This window comes from Sorex araneus, chromosome X, assembly GCF_027595985.1.
Source record: "Sorex araneus isolate mSorAra2 chromosome X, mSorAra2.pri, whole genome shotgun sequence".
Taxonomy (NCBI): domain Eukaryota; kingdom Metazoa; phylum Chordata; class Mammalia; order Eulipotyphla; family Soricidae; genus Sorex; species Sorex araneus.
In genome coordinates, this window is record NC_073313.1 from 39,061,497 (window position 1) to 39,083,019 (window position 21,523).

Genomic DNA, 21,523 nt, shown 5'->3' on the forward strand with positions numbered 1-21,523 from the left:
TCCAAAATAAATCAGGTCTTCTCTTTAAGATAAGATTATGTCAATAATTCAGGGCTGGAACAATAGTACAGAGGGTATGGTGATTGCCTTGCATGCAACTGACCTCGGTTTGATCTCTGGCATCCCATATGGTCCCTGAGCCAAGCAGGAGTGGTCCCTGAGCACAGAGCCAGCAGTAAACAGTTAGCACCATTGGACGAGTTCCCCAAAACAAAAACCTTCTCTTTAAGACCAAATTATGTCAATAATTCAGGGCTGGAACAATAGTATAGAGAGTAGGATGCTTGCCTTGCATGCAGTTGACCCAGGTTCGATTCATGGCATCCATATGGTCCTCTGAGCCCACCAGGAATGATCCCTGAATGCAGAGCCAAGAAAAAGCCCTGAGCACCACCAGGTGTGGCCCAAAAACAAAAAAAGGGGGTAAATTTTCTCTAATGTCTATTTACTGTTTCATACTAGCTGGTTTTACCACCTGCACACAAAAAACAGGCTTGGGGAAGTTCCCTGGTGGGTGTGTGTCACCAGATAAGTGTGGAGGAAGTAGATACTCATGGCTCAGTGACTGCTCAGAGCCAAATCAACCTACAGGTGACAGAGACTTGAGTATGAAAAGTGGGAATAAGCAACATTGGGCAAACACTTACATGCAATCTTTATCAACTTGTTGACTCTGAAAGCTTAAGAACTCTTTGTAACCCCCTGAAAACTCAATGTAGATAATGAATAGGTTTACTCTCCTAAAGTATTTGCATTTTTAAGTGGGACCTGGGCATAATCCAACTATTTCAGAGAACCCAAGAAGAAAATGTATTATTTTCTTCCCCATTCCAACTTAGTAATTTGACCACTTTATATTTTTATAGTTTTACAGACAAGTATTTTCCTTAGAAGCAGGAAGAAGAGGTTATCTTTTTTTTTTTTTTGCTTTTTGGATCACACCTGGAAATGCACAGGGGTTACTCCTGGCTTTGCACTCAGGAATTACTCCTGATGGTGCTCAGAAGACCATGTGGGATGCTGGGAATCGAACCCGGGTCGGCCACGTGCAAGGCAAACGCCCTACCCACTGTGCTATCGCTCCAGCCCAAAAAGAGGTTATCTTTATACTTCATTTGAAGAGAATCTCCTTCATTTGGGATAGTTCTCCATTTGAGAGGAGTCTGCCATTCACTTCAGTTAGCTGATTACTCAGTCTTTTGGCTAGCATCAACTGAACTAAGGAATAAAACTGAAATTTTCTTACTTTGGTTCTGGTATTAAGCAGAGAAGGAAATTGCATCTATTCCAAGAACATAAAAAAATTTAAAAATACATATGCACGTCTGTGTCCATTACAGTGCTTAGTACCATTGCCAAGATATGGAAACAAGGTGCAATGACAGATAAAGAAGTTACTACATATATATGTATATGTATACACACACATTAGAATACTACTAACTATAAGGAAAGATGAAACTTTTTTTTTTTGCTTTTTGGGTCACACCTGGTGATACTAAGGGGCTACTCCTGGCTCTGTACTCCAGAGTAATTCCTGGATGTGCACGGGGAACCATAGGGGATACTGGGGATTGAACCTAGCGTCAGCCACATACAAGGCAAATGCTATTGTACTATCGCTCTGGTCCCAGAGAGATGAAACTTGCTCCTTCATGCCATATGGATAAGGCTAGAGTGTATCATGTTAAGTGAAACAAGTCAGAGGAGAGCAAATACTGGGTGATCTTACTCATAGGTGGTATATCAAGAAACAAGGCAAAGAAATAAACAGTATCCACTGGTAAATAAACCCATGGGCTTTACTACTGAACTGAGATTACCAAACAATCAGGAAAGAAAAGTTTGTGGGTAGGAAGAGGTGGTTTAGAGAAGCCTAGGGACTTTGGTGGAAGGTCTTTAGCACTTTAGCAATGATGAGGTGAAACAATTTTGTACATGAAAAAACATAACCATTAACACTATTGTAATCATATTACCTCAACTATATGTTAAACTTCTTTTAAAATAAGAAGAAAAAGGAGATAGGAGCTTGGAGATAACAGAAGGATCATTGGCACACTGTGCATATTCATGATCCTGATTTGATTCCCAGCACTGCAAGACTTCTAAAATCTACTGGCTATAGCCCTGGAGCCCCTTGAGTACTGTTTGAGTGTCCCTGGTGATCACCCACACATTCTTGGTCCCGAGCATTGAATCATCTCTCATGGTTGGCCAACTATCACCAACAGTATCTCGTGGGCCCTCTGAGCATTGCTTTGGGACCCGACACCCAAAAAAATAATAGAAGTGGGGTCAGAGCAGTAGTACAGCAGGTAGTACTATACCTGCTTTTAATCTGATTTCAATCCCCAGAATCCCATATGGTCCCCAAAGCGTCAGCAAGATGATCCCTGTGCATAGAGCAAGGAATAAGCCCTAAGGACTGCCTGATATGGCCCCCAAACAACAACAACACAATTTTTAGTTAAAAAAAGGAACTAAGAAGGTGGATTATTTTGTTGTTAATTCCCCAGAAAACTTGGACATAAGAAACTTTAATTATTTCTTGTAGCCTTACTTCATGTCTCTTGAATTTTATACATTATGCCCCTTGATCACTAAACTAAACCTTTGATGAAACACTATTATAGCTACTTTACATTTGAAGAAATTAAGTCCCCAAAGAAATTACATATCTTGTCCAAAAACCAAACAAGTAAAGGGTGACCCTCATACCTGAAACCAATATTAGCTGACTTGGGTCTAGAATTACTTTTTACCAAATAATTCTGCTTCCAGTTAACTAGGATCTCTAAGCTTTCTTCTCTGTGAAATACGGGTACTATGGGAATAACTGAGATCATTTGGGTATGGTGCCTCTCTCTAGACCTGACACATAATGCATGCTCAATATATGTACTTGCCCAAGACCTAGAGCTAGAAACGGGCAATCAATGACCTTGAATTAAAACGTTATTAAACATATATTAAGTGGCACAAATTTTGAGAGATTTCCCCCTCCACCAAGCAAACTTCAGAAGCATTACAAAGAAATCTTCAATGTCTCTTATAATGTATTCTGAAGACCCTGCCTTCATGTTCTTTGAAGTCAGGGACATGACGCACTCAATTTGGTGCCTCACTTCCTCCAACCTCATGATACTAGCATTATCTTATATTTCAGTAGTTTTTCAATTAATATTTATTGAATTTAAGTGAAATGTCTTCAAAAGATGTACCATCAGTATTGAAGTCTATGACTCATACTCTCCACGAACTAAATATTGAGTTATTTTTCGTTTAGTTTAGACAACTTGGAAATAACAAAGCACTTGTATTAAACAACAAGGTTTCTGGTATGTATGAATGGGTTGCCAACTATACGAGGGTACCTGGCCAAGAGGAGTAAAATTGAACATTGCTCTGCTGGTCAAGATCTTTGTCTTTAAGACTGTCTTCAAAATGAAGGAATTGGGTTCTAATTTATTAAAATTAATGGCACTGTAGGAGCTTGAAGTTTGTCATTTTGTGTTTGTTTATAAATGAAAATAATATTTGAGGGGCTGGACTGATAGTATAGCAAGTAGGGCGTTTGCTTTGAATGTGGCCGACCTGCGCTCGATCCCTGGCATCGCATATGGTATCCCCAGCACCGCCAGAAGTAATTCCTGAGTGCAGAGCCAGGAGTAATCCCTGAGCATCGCTGGGTGTGACCCAAAAAGCAAAAAAGAGAGAGAAAATTTATTTGAGTGTCCAGGGAGATCGTACAGGGGTTAAATTGCATGATTTCTTATAGATTTGATTTGACACTTGTTTGGTCGCTGGCATCATGTGTTTCCTCAAGCTTCTCCCAGTATTGCCCTAGAAATCCCTGAGTACTCGGGGTGTGGTCCTAGAGGCCCCAAGCACTGCTGGGATGACCCTGATAATCCCCCAACACCACAGGTCCCAAGAAGCACCACAACTTCAGGCTCCTTCATTGAAGGGTTAGCCTGAGCCTGATTGGCTGAGAATCCTGAGTGACCTTTGATCTCTTGGGCACCACTTGGGCAGTCCATTAATAAATAATAAACAATTGAAATAGAAGCACGTAATGTTAAAAATATTCTTTGTGTCACTGAATATACTTTTCTATTGCTAAACATAGCAGTTTTTATTTCCGTTCTCCTCATTCTTTTTATGGCAGGGAGGGAGGGCGTTAATAAGATGTTACTTTAAAGTGGGAAGTACAGGACTCATATTAAAATACTTAAAATATAACAAGAATCTCAAATAATTGAACACTTAATTATTTGTGCTTAAGACATAATTTGGATTTAATTCCCTCAGACGAATTGTACGTGGGCAGACATCACACAGTTTGGAGAAACATAACCCAAGAGAATGTGAAAAAAATATCACTGAATGGGGAAAAATAGAGAAATGTCCCATCCCAGAGTTCGCTGGAAACCCACCTATGGTATGTACAATTCTTTGTTTCTATTAAAGTTTCTATTAGTTTCATTATAAATAATCTTCAACTGTGTCTAAGAAATACACGAAAGATCTTAGAATTGACTTTTATGAAAGTCATGGATCTATTAAAGTGTTACAAGTATACAACTATCTTTTCTGCTATAACTATTGTCTAAAATTATTTCTTGAAAAATACAGTTTTCATAAGTCTGTTATGAATGTCCTTACATAAAACTTTAAATAGTGCTTTTAATAATGCTTTTCTGCATTATTTTTGTAACTGCTGTTCAGGTTCAAAAAGTTCTATCTTTTCTCTTCTAGATATGGGCACCATAATAATACTAGTTAAGGATTTTCAAAGAGATTCCATCTTAAGCTGAGTTGGAAAGCTCATTGTCTGTGTTGCAAGCCATAATGCCCAAAAGTAGAGAGAGAGTATGGGGAATATTGCCTGTCATGGAGGCAGGGGGAGGGTGGGAAAGGGGGGGTATACCAGAGATATCCATGGTGGGGAATGTGCACTGGTGGAGGGATGGGTGTTTGATCATTATGTGATTGTAACCCAAACATGAAAGCTTGTAACTATCTCACAGTGATTCAATAATTTTTTTAAAAATATCTAGGAGCTTCTTTAGATACCAAAGGATAAGACTTTTATACAGCTTTCAGAGCATGGAGGGAAATTTATAAATGAACACAACAGTTTGCCTTTAGGCACCAGGAGTTTCTCTCTATGAGTCTTAAAAGAGGCAAGGCTCATCCCTATACCCAATGAATGACATTGAGTGGTATAGAAGGCATATGGCAAGAATGATCAAAGGAAAATAGATAGATGGAAATATTTACCTTTTTCTGTTCTGAATTTCAAACTGTTCCTTTGTGTGTATTCTCAATATCTCTGCTCCATTGAATGAGAAGTCATAACTATACTCATTATATATCTTCCTCCATTGGGTATCATACTGGTCTTTGGTATAAAATTTGGCAAAAATCAACAATTGCACAGGGCTTCTGAACAGTATTGTTTTATTTTCCTTAAATACAGAATAATATAAAGGTATATTTGCCATCCCAGGTTTTTTTTGGTTTGGTTTGGTTTGGTTTGGTTTATGGGACAATTATGCCTGATTGCATTCAAAGGACACCCAGGGTGACCTGAATGGATGATGTGAGACTGTTTTGAAAACCTATTCTGTGAAAATAAAGACATCTAGCAAAACACTTTTTATTTCCGGGGAAAGGTATTCTTCAACTTTGGCTCTGGATGGGAACGTTTGGGTGATCTCAACTTCCAACAGTAAAGTTCTTTTTGGAAAAATTAATAGATGGCCTGAGAGATAATACAGGGGTCAAGGTGTTTGCCTTGCCTTAATACAATCCTCACCACTGCTATGGTTCCCACACCCAAGCACAGGTAGTAGTGACCTCTGAGTATGGAAGTCGGAGTAAGCTCTTAGCACTGCTGAGTTTGGCCCAAACACTCCCCACCCCTGCAATCTAACTGAAAGATCGTATGAAACTATAGGTAACACGCTGACTTTTTTTCCATTTGGAGATTAATTCTATAATTGTATATCTTAGATGATATTAGCATCTAAAATTATCTGCTATTGTAGAAAATAATACTAGGAACCTAACTTACTGAACCCTAGGATGGATCTGTTTGGCCTAAATGTTTTTATATAGCAAACAACACTACCCAGTAATTCCAGTGTTACCCAATACTGCATATTCTGACAAGAGGAGACTCTAGAGAAATTTGAAATGCTTTAGGTTTGTTCCCATTCAGGAGATGCATTGTGCAACTCCTAGACCTTAGTAGGGTATTAGAGAAACAGCTAAATTGTTGCCTAAAATTTCTCATGTTGCAAAAGATTAAAATTTGATGCTGTAACTGAGAGAAGCAATTTCAATGTTGCATTAAAATATGGTATTGCTGAATTCTATAATTTAGAAAAATGCAATTCTGAAACAACCTTGCTTTGCTGTAGTGTTATTGCAACTGTTATTGCAACACTTGGAGGAAATTCCACCCTTGTGGGCAGTTCCTCTTGGGAAAGTTTCATACTGTAGATATAGTTCCCTAATGTGGCCAAGAAGAATGCTCGTTTTTTTAAACTGGCTAGATAATATTTTTATTTTATGTATTTTCCATGCAGCCTTTCATAGAAGAAATTTACTAATCTCATACCAAATATTTAAAAAAGAAACCCACTTAAACAAGATTAACTTGACTACAAAATGTTTTATCTTATTAATCTTTTGTTAATTGTCACCCTTCAACACATTTATTTTTCACCTTTGCTCTGATTACAGACTTGGAAATGGATAGTGGCTCCCATGTTCCTGTATGTCTGTGAGAGATTGGTCCGGTTTTGGCGATCTCAACAGAAAGTAGTCATCACCAAGGTAACAGCTAATTTAAAAATTACTAATAGCATCAGGACAAGTCTATCCAAGTTCTCTCTGTCATTAAAGCTTTTCTTTTACTCAGTTCCCCAGTTTCTACATATGCCAAGTAAACCAATCTTGGATCGAATACACTTATTCTCTCGTTCAGCCTATGACAGATGTATCTGTACTGAACATGTACAGATTTTTTCTTGTCACTATTCCCCACCCCAAACAACACATTAAAACAGGACCAGGAGTGATAGTGAAACAAGTAGGGTGCTTGCCTTTGCACGCAAAAGACCTGAATTCAATCCTTAGCATCCCATATAGTCCCCTGAGCATCTGCTAGGAATAATTCCTGAGTGCAGAGCCAGGAATGACCCCTGAGCATCGCCAGGTGTGGGCCCCCAAAGCCCAAAATCCACCCCCAAACACAGTAAAACAACTATTATAGCATTTCCATTTCATTTGGAATAATTCATAACCCAGAGATGATTACAACATATCAGAGGATATGGTAATATACAAAAACGATGTCATTTTATATGAAGCTCTTAATATCTGACAATTTGGGTATAAGAAGGTATAAAGAGGCCAATCTATTGCAGATCATGGGGATGAATCTATTTGCTCCCCATCTCCATGCTTCTAAGTGGTTATTCATAGTCAAATGAGTCACTATCACTGTCATGCCATTGCTCATCGATTTGCTCGAGCAGGCACCAGTAACATGTCCATTGTGAGACTTGTTGTTACTATTTTTGGCATAGTGAATACTCCACGGGCATCTTGCCAGGCTCTGCTGCTGCGCAGGCGGGATACTCTTGGTAGCTTGCCGGGCTCTCCGAGAGAGGCGGAGGAATCGAACTTGGGTCCGCCGCATGCAAGGCAAGCGCCCTACCCTCTGTGCTATCACTTCAGCCCATCACTAACAACACCGTTTTTGGTGGGCCACAGCCAGCTCTGTGCTTAAGCCTCACTTTCAGTGGTGCTCAGGAAACCAGAAAGTGCCAGTGCCAGGGATCCAAACTACACGTCCAACATGCAAAATATGCCCAAAGTCCACTGAGCTATGCCTGGTCCTCTGATGGCATTTTAAAAAGTGCTACACAAACGGAAGGCTGTGTGTTGACTGTTCTTAATTTCCAATTTTAAAAAATTTAAATTTAAAAAACACTCATCTGCATCAAACACTGATTTCCTGAAGTCAAGGAGAGTAGATTCAGTAGTCAGTGCTGGGTCATTTGTTCCTGAAGGTCAGTAACTTGTCATATCTGATATGGTATTGTTGCAAATGGGGAAAAAATCCATCTTATAAAGGTCTATGAAAAATATTAAACGTCTTAGCACTGTAGCATTGTCGTCCCATTGTTCATGGATTTGGTCGAATATTTAAATATAAATAAATAAAACAGAAACTACTTGTTCCAATATAAAGCAATACCAGCCAATGGGGCTGGAGCAATAGCACAGCGGGTAGGGTGCTTGCCTTGCACACGGCCAAACTGGGTTAGATTCCCAGCATCCCATATGGTCCCCTGAGCACTGCCAGGGGTAATTCCTGAGTGCAGAGCCAGGAGTAACCCTTGAGCATCGCCAGGTGTGACCCAAAAGAACCAAAAAAAAAAGCAATACCAGCCAAGATAATTTTTATTGAAATTTGAGGCAAGGTGAATCACCCCCAGCAGTGCTCAGGTGTATTACTGGCTCTGGTTCTTTGCTCAAGGGTGGTGCTGAGGAGGTGATATGTGGTTCCAGAGATCAAACTGGGGTTGACCTTAATCTCAGAACTATCTCTCCAACCCCCAGACAGGATTATTTTTAGGGGTGGGGGTGGGGGTGTTGGGTCACACCTGGCAGTGCCCAGAGCTTACTCCTAATTCCTCCTGACTCTGCTTTCAGGGATCACTCCTGTTAAGGCAAATAAGGAGACTATATGTGGTTTCAGGAATCAAAAATGGGCCAGCTGGGCTGGAGTGATAGCACAGCGGGCAGGGCGTTTGCCTTGCACGTGGCCGACCCAAGTTTGATTTCCAGCATCCCATATGGTCCCCTGAGCACCGCCAGGAGTAATTCCTGAGTGCATGAGACAGGAGTAACCCCTGTGAATTTCTGGGTGTGACCCCCCAAAAAAGGGCCAGCTGTGTGCAAGGCAAGTATACCCATTGTACTATCTCTCTGGCCCTGATAAGATTATTTCTATCAAATACAATTTAATTTAATTCTGGTCAAAAAGTATTTATCAAAAAGGCTACCCCGGGTTATTTTTGAAAAACACACAAATTATTCCTACCCTTCACCCCAGCTTTTCTTTCTTTTGCGGGGAAGCCCCCCCCCCTCCAAGCAATGGTTGGGGAAGCCACATTTAGTGACTTCATGCAGTACTGAAGATCGAACCAGAGTTATTCATAAGCAAAAAATTTTCTCTCATTTTTAAAATATTTCCTGGAGCCCTCGCTTTTCTTTCTCGATGTCTGTGAAGGTTCCTAGTAAAGTTGTCCAGCTGGTATTGTATACCTTAAAATAAAGGAAACCACAACAGTTCTCCTTTCACATTGAATTTATATTGTATTATACAAGGAAATGCCATACATCAGCAGAGTGAGCTGACATGAACTTCCCTTAGCAAAGGAGAACTGACAAAACAGAAAGCACTTTTCTAGAAAACTTGTTTTTATGTAAATAAAATAAGTTTTCTGAACAGGAACTAAGTGCTGAAGAGATAAAGTAATATACATGATAACCTTTTCAGTATACCTGTGTTGCAAACCACAATGCCTTAAAGGAGAGAGAGAGACAGAGAGAGACAGAGAGAGAGAGAGAGAGAGAGAGAGAGAGAGAGAGAGAGAGAGAGAAGAAAAGTGTCTGCCATAGAGGCAGACTGGGCGTGGGTGGTGGCGGGAGGGAAACTGGGGATTTTGGTAGTGGCAAATGTATGAGGGTGAAGAGAAGGGTGTTGAAACATTGTATAACTGAAATCCAATCATAAACAACTTTGTAACTATGTATCTCACCCTGATTCAATTTTATTTATTTATTTATTTGCTTTTTTGGGGGGTCACACCCAGTAATGCACAGGAGTTACTCCTGGCTCATGCACTCAGGAATTACTCCTGGCGTTGCTCAGGCGACCATATGGGATGCTGGGAATCGAACGTGGGTCAGCCGCGTGCAAAGCAAACGCCCTCTCCGCTGTGCTATTGCTCCAGCCCCCCTGATTCAATTTTAAAAACTGAGGTGGATGAAGTTTTATTTCCTCCTTGTGAAAAAAAATATCAAAAGCAAGGTGTTACCCCAAAGTGTCCCAGTAACAATGCAGTCTACTAGTATATTTTATTTGGTTCCATCCAATTCTGACTGTAAAGTTGCAATATTTAGATAAAGATTGTTTTTACCAAAGAATATTACAAATTTTTTTTTTTGCTTTTTGGGTCACACCCGGCGATGCTCAGGGATTACTCCTGGCTCTGCACTCAGGAATTACTTCTGACGGTGCTCAGGGGACCATATGGGATGCTGGGAATCAAACCCAGGTCGGCTGCATGCAAGGCAAATGCCGTACCCATTGTGCTATCGCTCCGGCCCCAAATATTTTTAATTAGTAAAGTAGTTTTTCAAATATCTAACTTTTCAACATACTTAAAATAATTAAATTGTTATTGGGACAACATTGGGTTGTAACATTATATAAGTTTCAGGTTACTGTTTTCCAAATGAAGCACCATAACTCCTTATTTGAGGGAAGAAAGGTGGTCATAGCTTTATCATGAAAGATATACTAAATCACAGGTTTTTGGAATTGATAATTTTTATTAAAATGATTGCTCATTCTCTTTGCTTGTGGAATGTCCAGTAATACTACTTAGGAAACTGTCATTTCGTTTTTGTTAATTTTTTTTTTGTTTTTGGTCTTCACTCAATCCAATAGTGCTCAGGGGTTACACCTAGCTCTATACTCATAAATTACATGTGGTGGTACTGGAGGATTCTATGGGGTGCCAGGGATCAAACCCAGTTCAGCCATTTGGGAAAAGTATAGTTCTCAGACACGTATTTTGTTGGTAGGTGGTCACTCACCCTTTCAAGACTATTGAGCTACAGATGAAAAAGAAAGGATTCAAGATGGAGGTGGGACAATACATTTTTGTCAAGTGTCCCAAAGTGTCCAGACTTGAGTGGCACCCTTTCACACTGACTTCTGCACCTGAGGAAGACTTCTTTAGCATCCATATCCGTATTGTCGGGGACTGGACAGAAGGACTATTCAATGCCTGTGGCTGTGATAAGCAGGAGTTTCAGGATGCCTGGAAACTACCTAAGTGAGTACAACATGCATGTTATAAACATAAATGAATTGAGGGGGGACCTACTAATTAGCTCCTGTTCTCCCATTTCTCATTATACCATCTCTTTCATTCTGACAAAACACACATATTGTGCAACTATAGGAAGTAATTTCTGTGTTCTCCATTTTATGTTTGTGGTGTGTCTATGAAGATCCTTATAAATCTTATATGGAATATAAAATATTTGAATCAAATGCTAGCAATAGATACTTCCAGCATCCTTTAAATATTTGTAAAAACCAAAACCAAGTGATTTTCCTAACAAACTCTAGTACATCAAAGGCTTTAAAATTTTAATTAGCATTTTATTTATAGGTGAATGTCCTATATTATTCACATGTCTAACAATGTCAGGCATTTAGTAAATGCTGAAGGACAGAATTTTTTATAAACTCAGTGAATAAAGACATGAAAATAAGTTATTAAACCTATAATATATTGTGATATAGAAGATTACCACATTAGTTCAATGGACATCATAGACAAAAATTTTAAGAGTGGGACACACAGACACACAAAGACACACATAGAGACACAGACTCCTAGACAGGGACACACATACATACACAGACACACACCAACTCATCCCACACATACACACACTGTGGATGAAAGAGGGTAGGGGGAATGTCCCTGAGAGTTTCCCCATGTTTATGGTTAGCTAAAAACTCCTCTTACTTCCAAACGGAGTATTGACACCAAGTTGGTTACTTGAAAGCAATTTCCTAGTAGAAAGGGGCCCCCAGATACAGAGTGCCATTTTGAAGTCATATTTTATACACCCAGTAATCATTTGTTCCCATCCTACTTCGGATAGCAAAGTATTTATGTAACCATCTCCCACACTTTCCTACAGGATTGCAGTTGACGGGCCCTTTGGCACAGCCAGTGAAGATGTGTTCCGTTACGAGGTGGCGATGTTGGTGGGAGCGGGCATTGGCGTTACACCCTTCGCATCCATTCTCAAGTCAGTCTGGTACAAATACTGCAATAATGCCACCAATCTGAAGCTTAAAAAGGTATCTTTGTCCATTTCTCAGAGCGTCCGCAGATCACTTTCTGCCAAGTGAAGTTTAGAGAGCCTTCAGAGTTGAGGCTGGTAGAGACCTAGGACAGTGACAGTCCCAGGACACTCCAGAAAGACTAGATAAGTTAAGGGATATTTAAGAAAGTTAGTGTGCTTCTATAGAAACAGACTTACTTGTGAAAGTAATATATTGTATTTGAGAGCCTTGCTAGAAATTTGGTAGAAGGTAGAGAAAAGAAAAAGCATTCACAAACCTGTCCAATCACTATCCTTCTGTGTATCGATTCCAATACTTTCCCATGTGTTTGAATATACTTAGAAAGTTATAAATATCGACTACACGCAATTTCATATCCTCCATTTAAATATATTATAGAAAATGTTTCTTAGCTTGTCAAAGGCTTTGCAGTGATTTTTTAATGATTCCTTTATGTTCCATTTAAGTAATACAGACTATTTTTTCTATCATTCCATATTGGCTATTGAGGTTGATCCCCCCTTTCTTAATCTTGGGCCACACCTGGTGGTGCTCAGGGCTTACACCGTATGTGGTACTGGGGGTCAAACTCAGACTGACCGCATGCTAGGCAAAGACCTTAAGCCCTGTACTATCTCTTTGCCCTGTACTATCTCTTTGCTCCGGATTTCATTTCTAATCTGCCATATCTATCAGTGCTTTTTTTCAGGGAGAGAGTAGGAAAACATGTTTTTTCAGGAAACTTTAGCTTGTGGATAGAACCTCAGAATAAATTCCCAGGGGAATTTTTTCCTCAAGTATAAATTTGGTTTCATTGCCTGATAAAGGACTTCATCCTACTCCCCGCCCACACACACACTGCCACCACCATTAATATCTAGAGCTTTATTTCTAAATCTTTGGAAATTTCTCTAAGATGTGTCTGTCTTAGAAGCTTTAATTTTTTTCATTGAGGTTTTCACTTTTGTTGATTCAGAATACAATTTATTTTAGGGGTACAATTTCACACCTCTTTCAAGTATGAGTTGCCACATCAAACCTATCACTAAATTATCAATATTCTTTCATCACAGTCCAGTGAACTCCTCCTTCCCACAAACTCCCTCTCCCTTATTCTTTGCAGTTCTGTGATTCGAGTTCAAGGGATCATTTTAGTTTGACTTTGTATGCTTCCTTGTTTTGCTTGTCTGTATCAGGGGGCATTTGTGGGGGCATTTGATATTTGTCCTTCTCATTCTAACTTATTTTGCTTAACATGACACCCTGTATTTCTACTCAAATCTTAGCAAAATGCAAGATTTCATCTTTTTTTGTTTTATAGTTTTTGGGTCATACCAAGTGATACCCAGGGGTTACTCTTACCTCTGTACTCAGGAATTACTCCTGGCAGTACTCAGATCATATGGCATGCTGAGAATTGAACCTGGATTGGGAAAGTTCAAGGCAAGCACCCTACTCTCTGTACTATCTATTCAGCCCCAGTTGAGTAGTATTCTATTGTACATAGAGACCACCATTTCTTCATTCACTCCTCTGTCATTTGGAAGTTAGTTTCCAGATCTGGGCTATTGTAAATAGTGCTACAGTGAACATATATGTGAAAATAGGGTTTCAAGTTAGTATCTTTGTGTTCTTTGTATAGATATCTAGGAGTGGAAGGGCCAGGTCATATATGATAAATTTCATTTTGATATCATATATTTTATAAAACTTGAGACCATCTAACAATTGAAAGATAACCCAAATAGGAACATTAAGTTATGCTGATCTTTTAAATTTCCCTTTCCCTCTTTGCTGTGCTGTGGAGTTGTGGGTAGAAATACTTTTTTTCCCCAGGCAGCTCATAAAGACCTGTCAGTATCAGGCAGGTAGCAATTATTGCTAGTCTAGATTCCACTGGGCTTTCTGAGAAAAGCTATAAAGGTATCAAGGGATTCCAGGAGAACAAAAGCAAACCCCAAGGGAAAGTGTTAGGCTAATGTCTTTTTTTTAAGTCACTATATTTTTGAGACCAAGGTATTACTTTAGTGTCCTGCAAGTATGAAGAATAGGTCTAGTTTGAAGAGCTAGTTTGTGAAATGTCCAGAGCTCTCTGAAAAATCTGTGTCTAGGCACTCTGAGCAGGAAGAAAATCTTTGGGGGAGGGGATAAAACCATGTGCCAATGCTGACAAGGTCATTTATATCATCTGTTTCTCTTTCAGATCTATTTCTATTGGCTATGCCGAGACACACATGCCTTTGAATGGTTTGCAGACTTGCTGCAACTTCTGGAGACCCAGATGCAGGAGAGGAACAACGCTGACTTCCTTAGCTACAACATCTATCTCACTGGCTGGGATGAGTCTCAGGTGAAGAAAAGATTCTATATCTCAGGTCCTTCCTATGGTGCCCAGTGTTTACTGATTTCTCCTTGATACATGGAATGGTCGTTGGATTCAGGAGATCTGGTTCATTCACTCTCACTAATCTCTGTATGATTTTAGACTATTGAGACGAGAAAAAAAGTTTGTGTATGGAACAGATCAAATATAAGGATCCTACACACGCTGGGAGAAAGTCATCCCAGATAGAGAGGGGAACACCAAGTAATATGTGATTAGAGATCCTGCATGGGAAGGGAGATGCGTGCTGAAAGTAGACTAGAGACTGAACATGATGACCACTCAATACCCTTATTTGGAACCACAACACCCAAAAGGAAAGATAGATATCAAATTGGAATGCCCCGCTACAGAGGCGGGGTGGGGTGGGGGGATGGGACTGGGGGTTGGGTGGGAGTGATATTGGGTTCATGGGTGGGGGGAAATGGACACTGGTGGAGGGATGGGCTCTTAAACATTGCATGAGGGAAAAACAAGCACGAAAATGTGCGAATCTGTAACTATACCCTCAGTATACTATATACTATACTCACTAATTAAAAAATAAATTAAAAAAATATATAAGGATCCTATAAGAGAATAAAGCCAGGATTCTGATCTTTTTAGAGTAATAGTCTCATCAGGGATCTGGAACCAGTTAAACAAGATGATCCACTGGTTATGGAAAGGAAATATTAGTTTTATCTCTCTACATATACATACATATGTATATACACACATGCAATGTATATATATAATATGTGTATGCATTCATGCATGTTGATAATATATGCAGTGCACTTAAAAAGTAATAATAACTTCTAATTGCTATTAAGCAATGCTATTGCACCAGGCAGTGTTTTTAGTGATTATCGAATTCAAGTCTCATATAAGGAAGCCAAGGACAGGAACAGATTAAGTTATTTGTCTAAGAGTAGTGAAAAAGTGACAGTCACAGTGCTCAAGAGCTTGTTCTCTTAGCAATTACCTGTAGTTCATAATTATCATTTGTAGATAAATCAATACATTAGTAATAAAAGTAATGTGCATATGTGGACTGGAGCAATAGCACAGCGGGTAGGGCATTTGCCTTGCACACGGCCGACCCGGGTTCTATTCCTCCATCCCTCTCAGAGAGCCCTGCAAGCTACCGAGAGTATCTGCCCGCACGGCAGAGCCTGGCAAGCTACCCGTGGCTTATTCAATATGCCAAAAACAGTAACAACAAGTCTCCCAGTGGAGATGTTACTGGTGACCGCTCGAGCAAATCAATGAACAACAGGACTATAGTGCTACAGTGCTACAGTGCTAATGTGCATATGTACATTACGCATATATATACATATATATGTCCCACTTTCATCCTGGAATATTTACCAATGTGAATATCTTAGAAATATCTTAGAAATCACAGGTAGTCTCCTATAGCAAAGAATTATACAGCCCCAAGTGTATGTGAAAATTACTGAGATTGAGAAACCTAAAATAATTTAATGATGCCTAACGCATACATCTTTTTGTTTGTTCGGGGGCCACACCCAGTGATACTTGGGGATTTCTCTTGACTCTGCACTCAGTAAATACTCCTGGTCATGCATGGGGTATCACAGGGATGCCAGGGATCGAATCTGGGTCAGCTGTGTGTAAAGCAAACCCCCTACCCATTGTAGTATTTCTCCAACTCCACAATACATACATCTTTATAAGTAAGTAAATGTTACAAATATTTATCAGTGATTCGGCTGCATAAGGTGTCACTGAGTGGGAATGAAAGCAGGTTCTCAGCTGGACATACCTAGAACAAAATCGTCTGATAAAAATGAAATCCAGAAAGAGCTGGAGCAACGGTAAGGGCTGATAAGGCTCTTGCCTTGCACATATCCGACCCAGGTTCGATCCCCAGCACTACATATGACCTCATGAGCCCCGCAAGGAGTGACTCTTGAGCTCAGAGCCAGAAGCGTGCCCTGAACACAGCCAGGTCTAGCCCATAACTTCCCCCCAAGAGAAAGTGAATAAAAAGTAAATATGAAACTCGGGGGAAATCCATAGTGTATAAATATATTATAACTTCCTCATCTGAAATGTGGATATCAGCAACAGCTACTTCATAGTATTATTGTGAGACTCGAATGAGATGATAAATAAGAACAATATCTTGCACAATAGCATTGCTTAATAACAATTAGTAGCTATTACTACTTCTTTGCAGTTATGTTATTTACATAGCTATGGACATTATTTTTGAGTTATTTATTATTATTGAGGTTCAGTGGTTGACAAAGCTATTAATAATAGTTCCTCATGAACATAATTCCAATACCATATCCATCACCAGTGTACCCCTCCCTTTCTGAAGGACCCTCAGACCCCTCCCTCCCAATTCCCCCACCAACTGGAGCAATTCTCCCACTATGTTGCCTTAGGATCTTTATTGCTATCTTGCTGTTATCTTTATGTGCATTATTTTAAATGTAGGTTGCTTTGAATTGAAAAAATAATTCTATTACTTTGTACAACTGGTCCCTACAGGATCATTGAACTAGAATAACACTCTTCTATGCATCCTACATCTCCATTATCCATCCATGAATTTGAAACTAGATTTATTATTTTATAATAAAACACTACTTCTCAAGTAGTGTTCAGGGTGTCTGGGGACGACTTCCACTGGTACTTTGCCAACCAGACTGTGATTCAATACTGGAGCCCAGAGAGGTGGTGCTGAGGGCCACCTAGAGGTGCTCAAGGGCCATGCGGTCCTGAAGATTAAATGCAGAGCCTAGCACATGCATAGCATGCACCCTACCCCTGAGCTATCTCCCCACTCCCAGATTGATTTTTAAATAAATTTGACTACTGATTTTTATGAAAATACCTGTTTTTTAAACTGAGTTCCCTAAAATAGTTGAGGAAAAAATGTTTCTATGTATACACACAAAAACACGCTACTGTTTAGGCTCACTTTGATACCTCTTTGTTACTAAATAAATGAATGAATGAATAAATAAATAATAAAATTAAAATTAAAAATTTTGAAAAATAAAATATAAGAGCATTTTGGTCTATGATTATTTCCATTTTTAGTGGAAATAATGTGATTGTCCCAAATGAGTGGAGATACATCAATCAGCATGAGAAAAGAAAGTCAGATGTAAGGAAAGAAAATCAGTGTGAAAATTGAGAAATTTAAAATCTTACTCACACTTTGAAGCTTAGAAACTTTTCCATAACCTCCACCCACAATTCCTTTCTCTGCTCAGTGAGATGCTTGTGTTTCTTCCAAAGTACTCACGTGTATACTTTGATTTCTCTCTCTTTTTTTTGTTTTTTGGGGTCACACCCGGCAATGCTCAGGGGTTACTCCTGGCTCTGCACCAGGAATTACTCCTGGCGGTGCTCGGGGGATCATATGGGATGCTTGGAATCGAACCCCAGTCGGCTGCGTGCAAGGCAAACACCCTACCAGCTGTGCTATCACTCCAGCCCCTTGATATCCCTCTTTCTAGAAGAAATTTTCTTTTATTTTTATTTGTGAATCACTGTGAGATACAGTTACAAACTTATGAACTTTCGTGTTTACATTTCAGTCATACAGTGATCATTTACCCATCCCTCCACCAGTGCCCATTCTCCTCCACCAGTATCCCTCCCACTACCCCCATTCCATCCCCCAACACCCCACCCTGTCTCTGCGGCAGGACATTCCCTTTTGTTCTCTCTCCTTTTGGGTGTTGTAGTTTGCAATAGAGATATTGATTGGCCATCATGTTTGGTCTATTGTCTACTTTCGGCACACATCTTTCAACCCAAATGGGTCCTCCCAACATCCTCTGCTTGGTGTTCCCTTCTCTATCTCAGCTGCCTTTTCCCCAAGCATGTGAGGACAGTTTCCAAGCTGTGGGGCAGACCTCCTGGTCTGTATCTCTACTACTCTTGGGTTAGTCTCCCACTCTGTTACTTTATATTTCACAGATGAGTGCCATCTTTCTATGTCTGTCTCTCTCTTTTTGACTCATTTCACTTAACATGATACTTTTCATGTTGATCCACTTATATGCAAATTTCATGACTTCATCTTTTCTAACAGCTGCATAGTATTCCATTGTGTAGAAGTACCTTTGGGCACTCCAGTTTTTTCCAGATTTTGTCTATTGTAAACAGTGCTGCAATGAACATACAAATGCAGATGTCATTTCTACTATACCTTTTTGCTTCTCAGGGATATATTCCCAGGAGTGATATTGCTGGGTCAAATGGGAGCTCAATTTCTAATTTTTTGAGAATCATCCATATTGTTTTCCAAAAGGGTTGAACCAGTCAGCATTCCCACCAGCAGTGAAGGAGAGTCCCTTTCTCCCCACATCCTCGCCAACATTGGTTGCTTTTGTCCTTTTGGATGTGGGCCAGTCTCTGTGGTGTAAAATGATATCTCATAGTTGTTTTAATCTGCATCTCCCTGATGATTAGTGATGTAGAGCATTTTCTCATGTGTCTTTTAGCCATTCAGATTACTAGAAGAAATTTCTTAAGGAGACTTATTTTGTTTAGCATTGTTTACCTTATTGCTTCTAGCATGTTATCTTGCTCCAAATATGTATAACCCAAATTAGTAGTGAGAGCTTAATTAATGAGCAGTCTGTGTGTTTTTGCAGCAGATCAGCATGTCTCATTGCGTGTGTGTTTTTGTGTATGTGTATGTGTGTGTGTTGCTGGAAACTAAACTCAGAGCTTTATATGTGTAGCTTAGTTGTGTATCTGTTTTTCCCTTCTTTCTGAATTTATGGTTTTCTCTGCAGGCCAATCACTTTGCTGTGCACCACGATGAGGAAAAAGATGTGATCACAGGCCTGAAACAAAAGACCTTGTATGGGCGACCCAACTGGGATAATGAATTTAAGACAATTGCAAGTCAACATCCAAAGTAAGGAGGTCAACTAAGATGTTCTTGAAGCTCATATCCTATCTACAGCAGTAGCTCCCAAACATGACTATATTAATATATTCTAGAGATGGAATCATCTAAACTACTATATTCATACCCAACAAAGGGTTAAAAATATTGCTGACTTTAAGAGGGAGACTACATCACACCAAAATGACCTAGAGAATTATTATAAGCAAAAATTCTCAGGAACACTTCAAGCTTTCTGATCCCCACTCCTTCCAAGTAGGGTAATAAGTCAAAAATTTCACTATTAGGAGACACTGCCCCCATTTCCAGTTAAACATTTTGGGTCTAAAATAATATAAGTGTCCAGACATTTCCAAGTTCTTTCCATCCTTACTAATGTTTAACCATCTGGAAACTTTGAGGGATTTCTCTATCTTTACAGAACAATAATAACCTAAGAAATTACCATCAATGGGTACGTTAGGCTCCTTCCTCTTCTTTGAGTGCATGAATTTCTGAAAGATCTTTTTAAAATAAAGATGCTGATTTAGTTAAGTCTGGGGTGTGACCCAAGAATCAGCATTTTGTAAAAGAAGACTGAAGGTTACTGGTCTGAAACCACACCTTGAGAAGAACGGTTGCAGATTCTCGAATGTTGAGTCATGCAGCCAAGCTCTGCTAACCAAGCTGTTGGCATAGTCAGTATTTCCAATTTCAGGATGCCAGAGGGTCTGGAACCACAGAAAAGTAGTAGCCCAGAGACTCAAATTCACCATTTCTCTGAGGCAGAAGTTTCCAAAAATCCTCCTTTAATAACGTTTTCCAGGGAAGTCGACTGTCTTTTGAAGTGTGCAGTTGCCCACCTCCCCTTCAAACATAGCTGAGCTGCCCTCCTCCAGGACAATTTGGGTTCTGCATTTGTGAAAAATACAAAGGATCAGAGGGCATTAGGCCCTGAGGAAGCAGCCCATCTAGAAGGAAATCAATAGGAATACCAAAGATATAAACACACACACACACGCACACACACCACCGCCACCATCACCACCACCACCATACCACACCACATGTGCTTTCGTGCACACCTGGTTTGTCGTTTATTTTATAACAAAGTCTGAAACTGTCTTCTTTTTCTTTCTAAAGTACCAGAATAGGAGTTTTCCTCTGTGGACCAGAAGCCTTGGCCAAAACCCTCAGTAAACAGAGCATCTCCAATTCTGAATCTGGCCCCCGGGGAGTGCACTTCATTTTCAACAAGGAAAACTTCTAACTGGTCTGTTCCATGAGGATCTAAATGTGGATTATGCTGCCAAATGTTCAAATGATACTAGTTGATGGTATACATTCCTCCCTTCTAAAACAGGAGAAAAGTAACGAAAACACAATTGTTTTTCACTGAAAAAAAAGTCAAAAGATTGTTTGAATGTAATAATTTGTAAGGGTTTTTGTGATTTTTGGAACAATTTTACAAGTCTTAGTTTATTTTTTTTCTCACAGTACTGCCAGAAAAAAAAGAGGGTAAGGATACCTAGATTTATTTTTTTGCCCCCCCAGATTTATTTTTTTGAGGATAAAAATTAGGGGGTCAAAATGGTGAGGGAAACTTTTAAAGTTTAGGAAGTTGAGACCAGATATGTTTTGGGAGTCTTCCTATTATATCAAATTTCCTATGAATAAGTTTTTATAATTCCAGGAAGAAGAAACAAACCAGGGAGTAGCTATTTATTTTCCTTTTGTGTCATTTTTGTTATCATCGTCATAGAGAAGGAAAATTTCCAAATAGTTAAGAGATAACATACGCTGAAAGTGATTCAGCACGTAACAGTGACAGGAGTGACATTTGAGAATATCCAGTTTTTTTTGGAAGCCTAACTGGGTCAGACAGTTATTTTTCCTACAAAAGAATATATGACTGAACAGAATTCACAGAATACCTAGCATTCACAAAGGTGTCCACAAAGGTGGACACTCAAGGACAATTTGTTGAATGAATGAATGAATGAATGAATGAATAAAAAGACATTTAGAAATATGCAATGCCAGGGTAGAATTTAAGTCTTAAATAGCTCCTGGGAAGTAGCTC

At 39.5% G+C, this 21,523-nt stretch overlaps 1 protein-coding gene across 1 annotated transcript in view; it reads left to right on the forward strand.

Moving 5' to 3' along the window:
• The window catches only part of LOC101542682 (cytochrome b-245 heavy chain), a 43,185-nt gene extending 21,875 nt beyond the window's left edge, over nt 1–21,310 (forward strand). Inside the window, exons 7-13 of the mRNA XM_004612920.2 lie at nt 4,315–4,444; nt 6,757–6,849; nt 10,900–11,153; nt 12,037–12,199; nt 14,388–14,534; nt 19,346–19,470; nt 20,584–21,310. Of these exons, the coding sequence (XP_004612977.1) occupies nt 4,315–4,444; nt 6,757–6,849; nt 10,900–11,153; nt 12,037–12,199; nt 14,388–14,534; nt 19,346–19,470; nt 20,584–20,710 (1,039 nt within the window). The 3' untranslated portion in view covers nt 20,711–21,310. The remainder of the gene's footprint in view (nt 1–4,314; nt 4,445–6,756; nt 6,850–10,899; nt 11,154–12,036; nt 12,200–14,387; nt 14,535–19,345; nt 19,471–20,583) is intronic.
• Nucleotides 21,311–21,523: the final 213 nt, after the last annotated feature.